Genomic DNA, 12087 nt, shown 5'->3' on the forward strand with positions numbered 1-12087 from the left:
CTCCCTTCCACATCCTAGAGAACATCCATCCAGTCTTAACTGAGATTCCAAGAGAGCTTTTAATCAGTGAGATTCTATACACAAGATATATAGAATAAACCCTGTGTATTCAAATGACCTTTGTCCTTAAACGTAGGCAGCTTAGCAGGGTTATTCCAAAGATATTTCTTAGGGTATCCATGGACCGGCTAGATTTACCTCCAGTGCTCGCTAATTAACATCAAAAAGCCAGGTTTGTCCTTGTGTAGTCAAACTTCACATTGGCTTGAAATGTAGATATTACCTAGTCTGATGATCTACCTGATCTTGGCTCAAAAATTCAAATCCCAACTCAGAAGTGTCAGGTTAAGTGAATGAGTATGTGTAAAGAATTAATGTCATTGAGGGCATTGAAAAGCTTTGTGTGCCACAGGCAGCGGCAGTAACTTTCTCTGGGAAGCAGAGGAGAATTTGGCTCAGTTTCATTAAAGAAAGGGGAAAAGAAATCTTAAAATTTCACAACTCATATGTAACCTTAAGTCCCACCCACTGAGGACTTATCTGCTGAAGATTCTCTGAAGATTGCCCACTTACGGTGGTCACCAGTGATGAGGACCTCCTGCCAGAGACTTTGTTCTGGCTGACTGATTCATCCAGAATGATTTTTGGAGTTTAAATCTGTTTTGCAAGGATGACATACCTCTTTCTCTGAAAGCCAGTCTCCTGATTTCCCTGTCATAGAGAGGGCACTGACCCCACCCGTGATGTCATTTCTTTTGTCACCTGGCCCACTTTATTCCCCTTTAGAATTGTACAGTGGGCTGTGAGCCAGAGAAATTCAGTGGAAATTTCTCTTCACAGAGGGTTGAGCAAGCTAGGTTCTGGTATAGGCTCTGCCATTTATCAGCCATGTAGTTATGGGCATGTCATTTCCTGTTCTTGGCTTGTCTTTCTCCATCTGTAACATGACAGGGTGCCCTCAGAGGCCCAAGTAGCAATAATACATATTAAGTAATGAAAAAACAGTGGTACAGGGACTTCCCTGGTGGTCCAGTGGTTAAGACTTTGCCTTCCAATGCAGGGGTTGCGGGTTCAGTCCCTGGTCGGGGACCTAATATCCCACATGCCTCACAGCCAAAAAACCAAAACATAAAGCAGCAGAAGCAATACTGTAACAAATTCAATAAAGACTTTAAAAAAATCAAAAAAAATCTTTAAAAACAAAACAAAAAACAGTGGCACAGAGTAGGGGTGGTGTGATGAATTGGGGGATTGGGATTGACGTATATTCGCTAATATGTATAAAACAGATGACTAATAAGAACCTGCTGTATAAAAATAAAATAAAACAAAATTCAAAAAAAAAGATCAAAAAAACAAAACAGTGGCACAATCAGCACCTCCTGGATCCAGGCTTTGGTTGGGGGTATAAAGAAAAAGTCACAGGAAACCCCAAATCATCCTTAAAATCAAACTGGCATAGTAAAGGCAGGGCAGGACCCAGCCAGAGCTCAGGACACTGCACACTCTACGTGTCTGGTAATCTTCTGCTACACCTGCACCATGCTCAGTGGATACTCGAGAGCTGCTTAGATTATACTTAGGGAGCAGCTCAAGTATTCTGAGGCCTGTATTGTGTTGCAGGTGGGGGTAATAAAGATAAATGGGCATGGACCCTACCCTTCAGGGACTGGCATTCTGGTTGGGCAAAGGGCCGCTTACATCAGCATTATGAGATCAGAGATTAGGTTCTGTGAGAGAGGTTCTGAGAGTGCTGTAAGGTTGCAGAGGGCAAGACTGCTTCCAGATGCGTCAGGGAAGTGTTTTTGTACAAGCTGGCACTTGAGTGGGGGTCGACGGCACTCCGTTCAAAAGATTACAAAGAAAGCAGAGTGAAATGAAGTCTGCAGAGAGCAGTAAAAATGAGATTATTACCTCTTTGAGGTTTTGTTTTTCACTGTTACCTCTGCCATTAGTTGTGACTACCGTTAACCATGAAGTTTTTTCTGACAGAAATTTTTCTGAGCTCAGCATTTTACCGGCCCCATCCTGTCCCCACAACAAAAAAAGAGATCATCGTTTATAAAGAGGCTGTCCTGTACTTACCTGTGGCTGAAATAGACGGTTATGTTTTTGTCTCAAATCTCAGACATTAATCTCTTCTGTTAAAATCCTCTAAAATGTAGTCATTTCTCATGAGGTACATCCCAAGTTGCCATATTTCTTATTTTCAAGAATTTAACTGTTTTTTTTTTTTTTTTTTTTTTTTTTTTTTTTTTTTTATGCGTTACACGGGCCTCTCACCGTTGTGGCCTCTCCCGTTGCGGAGCACAGGCTCCGGACGCGCAGGCTCAGCGGCCATGGCTCACGGGCCCAGCCGCTCCGCGGCATGTGGGATCTTCCCGGACCGGGGCACGAACCCGCGTCCCCTGCATCGGCAGGCAGACTCTCAACCACTGCGCCACCAGGGAAGCCCTTAACTGTTTTTTTACCTTTATTTTTGTCTCTGACTGACGTACAGGATTTTGACTTAAAAAATCTTGCAATGGTTGGGCTCTGTGGAAATGAAATGTTTAGAGTCTGTGTTTTTAGCACTAACTCTGGATCCTGACACCATCTGTACCTTTTCCTAGTAAATGGGGAGCAGGAGAACCGAGTACAGAAGGGAAATGGCTATTTCCAGGTGCCCCCACACACTCCTGTGATCTTTGGTGAAGCTGGAGGTCGCACCTTGTTCAGGTATGGGTAAGAAGGGCTAAGAGGGCATCCTGTTTGCCAAGAAGTATTCATTCAAGCACATGTTTATTTTTAACTTCTAGGGGTGTCAGGGGTTTGGAAGCTTCTTCATCTCCATGACATAGTTAAGTGTCTGGTGCTATTAGACCCCATTCTAATTGTGAGCTGAGCCTCTAGTGTTCAAATGAGGTTGATAGCTTGCCTTGAGGCAGCTTCTTAGTGGTTTCTGCAGGAAACCATCACCGGAAGTGTCTGCCCACAGGTCAGCATCAGAGTAGATAACTTCCCTCAGGCTTGGCCAGGGGAGATGGACTGGGCTGCTCTTGGGAACTGTTGTGCCCAACAGTGGCCCAACCTGAGGCGTGAGGCAGTCCTTCATGAGGCCCTGCACACAAGAGCTAGACTGGCTTCATCTCCAAGTTGCCAGCCAAGGCCCAGGGAGAGTCATGGGGGAAAGCCTACTAGAGTCTTCTGTAGGGCCAGAAGTAAGAAAAATGTTTGTCTTGCCCTTGAGGGCAGAATTTTCTTCCTTTATGATGGTTTCCTGAGAGTGTGGTTACCAAAGATAAACCTGACCCCCATTGTGTGTGGAGTGCCACACTCTATAGCACTGGCAGACGACCTTTCTCAAGTGCTTTGCCTATACCCAGGTTCCTATCCTCACCCAGGGAATCAGGCAGCTGTAGTATATGTCTGGCCTCAAAATCTGGGGGCCTGAGTTCTAGGGCTTGCTCTCCCTCTTAGCAGAGTGAGTCATTCTGCCTGCCTTCACTTTATTTCCTCAGCTGTCAAGTGAGGGTTATCCTTAAATGAACTCTGTAACAGTCCCTCCCCCTAACGTTTATTGACAATGATTTGGGGATCTGTGCTTGTTTTGTCACTTACTACCTGTTGGATTATGTTTAGGCTGCTCTGCCGAGACTCTGGGGGTGAGACTGAGTCCATGCTTCTGAATGAGACAGTGCCACAATGGGTAATTGACATCACTGTGGATGTAAGTATCCTCCATTCCCATTTTGCCCTTTTATTTTTTTCCAAATCATGAAGACAATTAAGAACTACTTTAGACTGTGTAATCTTTAATTAAAACTACACTACCAAGTGGAATCCTCTTCTGCTTCCCTGCAGTTCCAAAGTTTCAGAAGAAGTATTAATAATTATTTATATATCTCTTTATGTCTTTAAATTATATAAATAATACATGCTTATCAAAGAAAATAATAAATAAGGTGAAATTCCCATCCCTTTCCCAATCACTGTTTCTCTTTTATTCACTCCCTATTCTTCTTCCCAGAGGTAGTAAATATTAATAGTTTAATGCATAGCCTTCAGTAGTTTTTTCTATGCGTACACAAGCATATATTATTTGTGTATATATGTGTGTGTGTATAGATTTTATTTTGCACAAAATCTCCTACTATATATACTGTTCTGCAACTTGATTTTTTTGTTTGTTTTTTTTTTCTCTTCTCTCTTAAAAATATATCTTGGACATTTTTTCATGTCTGTATATGGATCATTCCTTTTAATGACTGCAAGGTATTCCATTGTATAAATGTACCAAGATCTATTTAGCCAGTCCCTATAAATGGACATTTAGGTTGTACCCAGTGTTTTCTATTACAAACAATGCTTCAGTGAACATCCTTGTACATATATCTTTGTGTACTTTTTAGGATAAATTCCTAGAAGTGGAATTGCTGGATCAAAGGGTATGCACATTTTAAATTTCGATAGATATTGCCAAATTGCCCTCCACAAAGGCTATACCAGTTTACACTCTTACCAACAGTGTATGAGTGCCCAGTACTGCACATCCTCACCAATGCTGGATACTTATAATCTTTGCTGAAAGATAGGCAGATTTTTGTTTTATAGGCAGATATTATCTCATTGTTTTAATGTGTTTTTTGGTTTTGGTTTAATTTGTGGTGAGGTTAAGCATCTTTTCACGTTGGCCATTTTTATTTCTTCTTTTGTGGATTGCCTATTTGCATTCTTTACTGTTTTCTATTGGGTTATTTGTCTTTCTTACTGACTTGTAGGCGTTTTTCGTATTCAATATTAACCCTTTGACTATTATCTTGCCTCTCAATTGAATTTTACTTTGTTCATGATGTCTTTTGGCAGGCAAAGAGTTTTAATTTTTATATGACCAGATCCTTTTTGGCTCTGAGTTTCATGTCTTGCTTAGGTATTTCCCACTTCAAAGTAGCAAAAATGTTCTCTTCTTGTATTCTCTTCTAGTATGTTTATGATAATGGTTTGTGTCTAGATCTTCAATCTATTAGAATTTATTCTGTTTGGTGTGAAGTAGAATGCTAACTTTCTCCAAATGGATAGCCAGTGTGCCAACACAATTTATTGAATAAACTTTTGCTACTAATTTGAAATGCTATCTTTATCATATACTAAATTTCTATACACACATGGGTCTGTTTCTAGACTCTTTTATGTGCTGTTGACCTATATTTCTAAAGATATATGAGAAGAGATTTAATCTCTAGAACCTGCAGAAAATTCATTTTCTGTCCCAGATATATCTCCAAGAACTTAAAACTGGTCTGACACCTGATAGATATTCTGTGGTCTTCTCTAAATCTGAGCTCCCCATAAACCACAACTTCCTTTGAGTGTTAAACTCACCTGGATGCATTGCTGACTTTATGCCTGTGGCTCATTCCTCAGAGGAGACATCCAGACAGGATATGATATGGAGGCTCGGAGAGGATTAATCCCCAGAGAAAAGATGAGCAATTAATTTTATCCTTCATCTAAGTATGTGGTTTACCTCATGGTGGACATCTAGGTGGTTGGCTGAAGTTTCCACTCATTTAAAGCCTCAGACCTTACTCTGATGTCAGAGGAAAAGAAAGTGGGAGGACTTTGATTGGCCTTTTCAGTTGGATAATGGGCCTCAACAGCGTAGAGCGTATGGTTTTGCTCAAAGGTGAATGTTGTGGGTTTCTCGCAAGACACTTAATTTTTTGTTTGGGCATTTTAATGTAGAACTCAGATTTTGGTTTGTATGGCTTAAAGAATTAAAATTTGTTTCCTTTTCATTCCTTGAACTGTTAATTGAGAAGATCCATGCTGCAATTTCATATTGCCACTGACATTGCATATAATTTGTCTTTATGTATCTTTTATTACAAAATGAAACATTATACTTTTCTGATACCTTTTCACTAAGGCTGACGTAGATAATTTGATAGCTTATTATAAATTTCATAGACAGTCACTTTTAATTGTGAAATAACTTGTGGATAGTTTTCCTGTTGACATCATTTTAGTTTATCAGCTAACAGAAACTATCTTACCTTTTTTCACTTTTCATGTTTCAGAAAAATATGCCCAAATTCAACAAAATTCCTTTCTACCTCCAACCTCATGCATCTTCAGGAGCAAAAACCTTAAAAAAGTAAGTAAATGGAGTGTCGTGTGATACTTCGATCTAATTTATTGCCAGAGATTTTTTTAAATTCCTTATAGTTGCTTTTATAGCACAGGAGGCAAGTACTAGATCTAAGGCTAATTTCATAGTATTGAAAGTTTATATAATTTAACCATATACCAAGTACCTACTGTGGCCGGCTGCAGATGTTCAAAATAAGTAAAACATGGATTTTGTCTCTCATAGTTTAGGACACAGTCTGCGTATAGTAACTGCTTTTATGGATACTTACGGAATGATGAGTGTAGGGGAAAGAAATGAATTTTTGGCTGTAGCTTTCCAGAAAGCTTTCTTGAAGGACATGGAATTTGAGCTGGACATGTAAGGATGGATAGAACTTCAAAAGAGAGATATTCCAGGTCCAGAAAATGGTTCGATCAGGGATGTGGAAGTAGGAGCCTGCATAAGATATTGAAATTGTCAAGGACCTATGTAGCTGCAGCATAGGATGGAGGGGTGGCCAGGAGATGCTAGGAGGGGAGTCAGAAAGAACATTCAAGGTTTCACTGATGTGTATCCCAGCAAGTAGAATCAGTAGGACTTTAAAACCTTTTGTTAGATTTCCAAACATATGCAAAAAAAGACAATAGGAGAATGAACCCCCATTATCCCATCACACAGCTTAAATAATTCTCAACATATGGCTAAACATTTTGTTTCATCTATACCTCTACCTGCCCTCCCTCCCACTGAACCCACCTGCCTACACACACACACACACACACACACACACACAGATTATTTTAAAGCAAGTTCTGGATATCACTTCAACTAGGTTTAATGACTGAAGTTCAGGATGACTTTCAGAGTATGAGCCTTAGCTACTTGGTTTGACCATTATTAACTGATGTCAGAGATACAGAAGTAGGCTTGGGGGTAAGGAAATTGCTGAATCTAGTTTTGGACATGTAGAGTTTGAGGTGCCTTTGGGACATCCAGCTGGAGCTGCCTAGCTAGCTGTTGTGTTGGTAGGTCTGGAGATCAGACAGGCAGTTGAAACTCAAGGGCTTGGCTATAGGAGGAGGAAGCCTTGGGAGAAATGAGCACATATATCATCGGAGCCTGGTAAGCACCAGGGGCTGCCTTCCCTTCCATGAGCATTTAGTTTGCCCATGCTCTGGGAAAGTCTTTAAGGGAATAAAACCCAGAAGGCTATTCCTTATGTATATAGAAGGTTTAAGGATATGTATGTAATCTCATTTATTTGCACATAATCTGTCTTAGGGGAGGACACTATAGAAAATCTATTGGCGATTCTAAAAATGGATTACGGCAGTGACTAAGAACATTTATTGGTTTATGTTTCTCTGGTATGTTTTATCTTTGTCAAATGTTAACACCAAGAAATATGGAAGAGATAATATCCAGTGATTTCCTGATGTCACAATCTGCCCTTGCTTTTTACAGAGATAGACTCTCTGCTAGTGACATGCTTCAAGTCCGGAAAGTAATGGAACACGTCTATGAGAAAATCATCAACTTGGATAATGAGTCTCAAACCACTAGCTCTTCTAATAATGAAAAACCAGGAGAACAGGAAAAAGAAGAGGATATTGCTGTGTTGGCAGAGGAGAAAATTGAACTTTTGTGCCAGGACCAGGTAAGTGGACTTGAGGACACAGCCCCATTTTTTCCAGTGCTGGTGCTCAGAATTTCATCATGTGGTGGGATTGTAGTTTCCAAGTCTGTTGCCTTTGGGGGGCTTTTGATTTTAGGAACACTGGGTCTCTCCCACCTATTTGTGAGGCCCCTTCTGAAGGGCTCTAGAGCCCACCTTAAAGCTTCCATTTATCCCTGGGGCAGTTTTTAGGAAAGGGACATGGAGACTTAAATGCACACACAGACAAATGTGGATGTGCTGGTGGCTTTTTTTTTCTGACAAGAAAGATACATGCTCGTCTTTTTTTTTTTTTTTTTTTTTTTCTTTTTTTCTTCGGTACGCGGGCTTCTCAGTGTTGTGGCCTCTCCCGTTGCGGAGCACAGGCTCCGGACGCGCACGCCCAGCAGCCATGGCTCACGGGCCCAGCCGCTCTGCGGCATGTGGGATCTTCCCGGACCGGGGCACGAACCCGTGTCCCCTGCATCGGCAGGCGGACTCTCAACCACTGCGCCACCAGGGATGCCCCACGCTCGTCTTTATTTGCAGGGCAGCATCTGCCACGTTAGTTTAAGATTTGAAGTGGAGGTGGGTGGAGCATCGGTGGAGATGTTGTAAATGAAGATGCACTCAAGGTATTTCTTCAGAGGAATGACTGAACATGGCCTGTCTGGCCTAGCCACACAAGCTGCACATCTTACCATGCCCAGATCCGTGCCTGCTTGCAAAGCAGCTGTGTCAGCAAGAAGAGGCCACCAGGCATGGGCAAGGAGAGTCCCAGAGTTAACGATAAAAGCCTTAGATATACCTTTTTTATTATTCATTTTTTGCTATTCAGGTTTTGGATCCAAATATGGACCTTCGAACAGTGAAACACTTCATATGGAAGAGTGGTGGTGACCTCACCCTCCATTACCGTCAGAAGTCCACGTGAAGGGTGGGCGAACGCTCCTGGGTATTCATTTACTGACCTTCCTCTATGGCCCCAAGAGTAGTGCTAGGAAGCCCACTGAGCCCCAACGGGAACAAGACTTCTAACGGCCGATTTGGTATGGACTGAGATTCTCTTTCAATTGAAGTGACTAATCGAGATGTAATATAGAAACCAGTCTCCATGTGTAGATTAAGCTGTCCCCAGGAAGGCAGAGTGCCAGAGCAGAAGAGCCCCGAGCAGACTGTGTCTTGCGAGGTGTACAGAGAACTAACGACAGGCCAGCGCAGACTTTGCTTCCTCCTTTTGTTTCAGAGGACCCTATCTTGATCTGTTAGCACTTGTTAGAAACACATTGGTAGGGCCACATCTGTCACTGTGTTTCAACTCCAAACCCACACTCTTGAGCTTTGCTAAGAGTACATTCCACTCATGCAGTACCTATGAAGGCTTTTTCCAAGTTTGTCATTTAAAAAAAAAACAAGTTGTTTTCACCATTTAAGACAGTTACTTTTAATAGGAATTTGCTGCTGCACAATTCGAGAGCCAGCCCATTTCATAATAAATGATTATTGTTGGGCTTGTTTTTAATATTGCATCTCAGACGTGTTCTTGTAGGAAGATCTGTTGAAATTCCAGGTGCTGGATCACAGCACTGGGACTGCCAGCCTAGAGTACGCCCAGCCTGTGCCCAGCGGTGATACCCCCACGGTGAACGGACTGTTTGGCGGCCACAGGGAGGTGCAGCTCTCTTACTCCTTCCTCCACTGTGTCGTTTAATTTATGGGCAAAGCCAGGTGACACCACAGGTTCTTGCTCTGGGTGAGCAGCGTGACACCATCAAAACTTAAGACTGTGATGAGATTTTAACTTCATTTAAATGCTACCTAATATTTATGGTGTCAGAGTAAAAGGGTATCATAGTGAGTTAATTTGATATTCACATCCTGGAAGTATACATGTTTGTTTTTTCCAGTTTTATATGCAGGTTTTTGTTGTTGTACCTGTATCCAGATTTCTTTTCACTGTTCTTTCTAACAATCTAAAGCTTTCATAGAATCATTTGGATCTTGTACAGAATATAACTTATTGGGGATAAATACTTCAACTTTTGGCAGAAAAAAATACTTTGGATTCTCCCCAAGGTCATTTGTATTTGGAATAGAACAATGGTCCACCCCCATAAAACTACGTAAGACAAGCCTCCTGGATGAAGCCAGAAGCACAAGTGCCTTCAGAGGGCAGTTTATTCCAGTCCAGTTGCCTCCCCAGCATGGCCCGTCCCCACAACAGCAGGGACTGCGGAGGGGGTGGGGAAGGTTTTTTCTTTTCTACGCCTTCACAGGTTCAGCTGGAGGCAGCTGGTGGCCTGAGTCCAGACCTCACTATCTGAGATATTCCGACCGGCACAACCGTAGAGGCAGGGTTTCCTCACTGCTCGTCAGCCTCCTTTGGAAAGTGGGCTGGTCACTGCCGCCACACTTTGAAGAAGTGCGCAAAGACACGCCGCATCTCCAGTGAGCCTGTCTCCCTTATGCAGAGAGCAACCGGCTGTTTTTAAAAATCCTTTCTATCTGTTGAATACAACAGTGCGCTTTTGGTGCACATTTTTTAGCAATAGTTGTGAATTAATGGCAAAAACAAAACAAAACAAAAAAACTCATTTACCAGCCCTCAGTTGTGTTTGCACGAGGGGCCCTTGGGCTGAAGGAATGGGCCTCGCTGGGCCATGCTGCCCTGAGTGCCGAGCCTCGAGGGGCGGCTGTGCTCCCTTCCTGTCATAGATCTCACCCCCAGCATGGTTGTGGTTTTTTTTGTTGTTCCAGTCAAACCAGTAATAGTTTCCAGAAAATCTTGACAGTCTGCAATGCCAAAAGGGTAAAAATCTGTATTTCACAGTTGTATAGAATAAAGGCTTTAGTTACAATATTTCAAAGTGTAGTACACATTTATTTTCACTTGTCATTTTCCTTCATAGCAGATTACAGAGAAAGGAAGAAACTTCTGGTTTTGTGTTTACCGTGGAAATAATTAGCATTGCTATCCATTTTATCCCCCAATGTAAGGAGGGGAGTGTGTGAAAGTGAGGGAGGGAAGAACCAGGTCCCTTGGGTGAGGGTGACTCTGGGTCGGACTGCCAGGCTACAGTGAAGGGAAGCTGGCCTCAGAACAGGCCCATGGTGATTCTTTTCTACTTCCTGGATTGCTGCACTGGGCTCCCAGACAATCTAGGAACCAGGCTCCAGCACTGGCTTTGGACACAATGCCTCCCTGTTCTGTGGGCTTATCAGCTGCTCTGGTAGACTTGACAAAGACTTGCTTTTTAAATGTAGTCACAGTGCTAGAAGCGAAGTGTTTGCTGGTTTGGGGCCCTCCCTCCATATACTTGGTCTGTGCCCCCCAGAGCATACAGTCCTTGTCCTATGAGCCTAAGAGAACTCTGAATTCCCTGTAAGTGCACACATTCCAAATCAAATGGTAAAGGTGGGACTTTCGACTGGGCCGAGACTAGAAGGCCAGGCCAGAGGCAGCTTTCATGGTACTCCGCGAGGGCTGTGGGAAGGTGAGGGACTCTAGCCAAAGAGGAGAGGACTTCAAGTGATGAGGGGGCCATCCCTGGATGGAGCCCTCTTCTTCCTGCAGGAACCAGGCAGAGCAAAAGACTCGACCTAGTCTTAGCCTCCCAAGGCACTGGAGGTGAGGGGAACAGCCCTCTCCTGTACTACAGGAAAGAACAGAAGGGCCCCTACCCAATCTTGTCCAGGCCCCTCATCTCCCCTTGGAGTGGGAGCTGTGTGTGAAGAACTCCAGTCGGGAGGACTGGCTCTGAGAGTCTGCTTAGGATGGTGAAATTAAATTTGTAACTTTTACTCACCACTGGGGCTGGCTGGATGACTTCTATATTTAGAAGAGATGGTTGTAAAAGTTTGGGAGCTGACAGGAGTCACAACTGGGGACACTTGTGTGTCCCCAGGTCTGTGGGGTGTAGACGGTGGCGAAGAAGAAGCATCGTGGTCCAAGCACAGGTGAGTGTGCTGAAGGGCCTAGAATTTCCAACCATCCTCCCTCAGAAGAGGTGGGCAAGTTCACTGCCTCTCCTCCAACCATGGCTGGAATATGTGGTTAGCATGAGCCAACTGTGCTGTGTGGCACAGAGTGAGACGGTAATTGGAGCGGCAGGGGTCCCCAGGGCTTGGGGGTGCCTTCCATTACAGATAGAGCTGGCTGAGCTCTGTGGAAAGAATCACTACAAGCCCTACAGAGCGATCAGGCAAACACTCCACACCAAGCCCTTCATCCCTCACCCCATCTTCACACCTGATGGTGCCTGGACTCTGCTACCTTCTGTGCACCCACAGAGCAGGAGCAAGCAGTGGGTACGTGGCCCAA

At 43.3% G+C, this 12087-nt stretch overlaps 1 protein-coding gene across 6 annotated transcripts in view; it reads left to right on the forward strand.

The window, feature by feature from the left end:
- Nucleotides 1-10626, forward strand: part of WDR48 (WD repeat domain 48) — a 46679-nt gene extending 36053 nt beyond the window's left edge. For 4 of the 6 annotated variants that reach the window (XM_065884750.1, XM_065884751.1, XM_065884747.1 and 1 more), the window contains 5 exons: nucleotides 2613-2718; nucleotides 3622-3709; nucleotides 6060-6136; nucleotides 7577-7769; nucleotides 8605-8700. In XM_065884750.1, the coding sequence (XP_065740822.1) occupies nucleotides 2613-2718; nucleotides 3622-3709; nucleotides 6060-6136; nucleotides 7577-7769; nucleotides 8605-8700 (560 nt within the window). Of the gene's footprint in view, nucleotides 1-2612; nucleotides 2719-3621; nucleotides 3710-6059; nucleotides 6137-7576; nucleotides 7770-8604 lie in introns of all 6 variants that reach the window. The other 2 variants (XM_065884746.1, XM_065884745.1) reach the window with 2 other exon arrangements.
- The last annotated feature ends 1461 nt before the right edge of the window (nucleotides 10627-12087 follow it).

This window comes from Phocoena phocoena, chromosome 10 (genome assembly GCF_963924675.1).
Source record: "Phocoena phocoena chromosome 10, mPhoPho1.1, whole genome shotgun sequence".
Classification (NCBI taxonomy): Eukaryota; Metazoa; Chordata; class Mammalia; order Artiodactyla; family Phocoenidae; genus Phocoena; species Phocoena phocoena.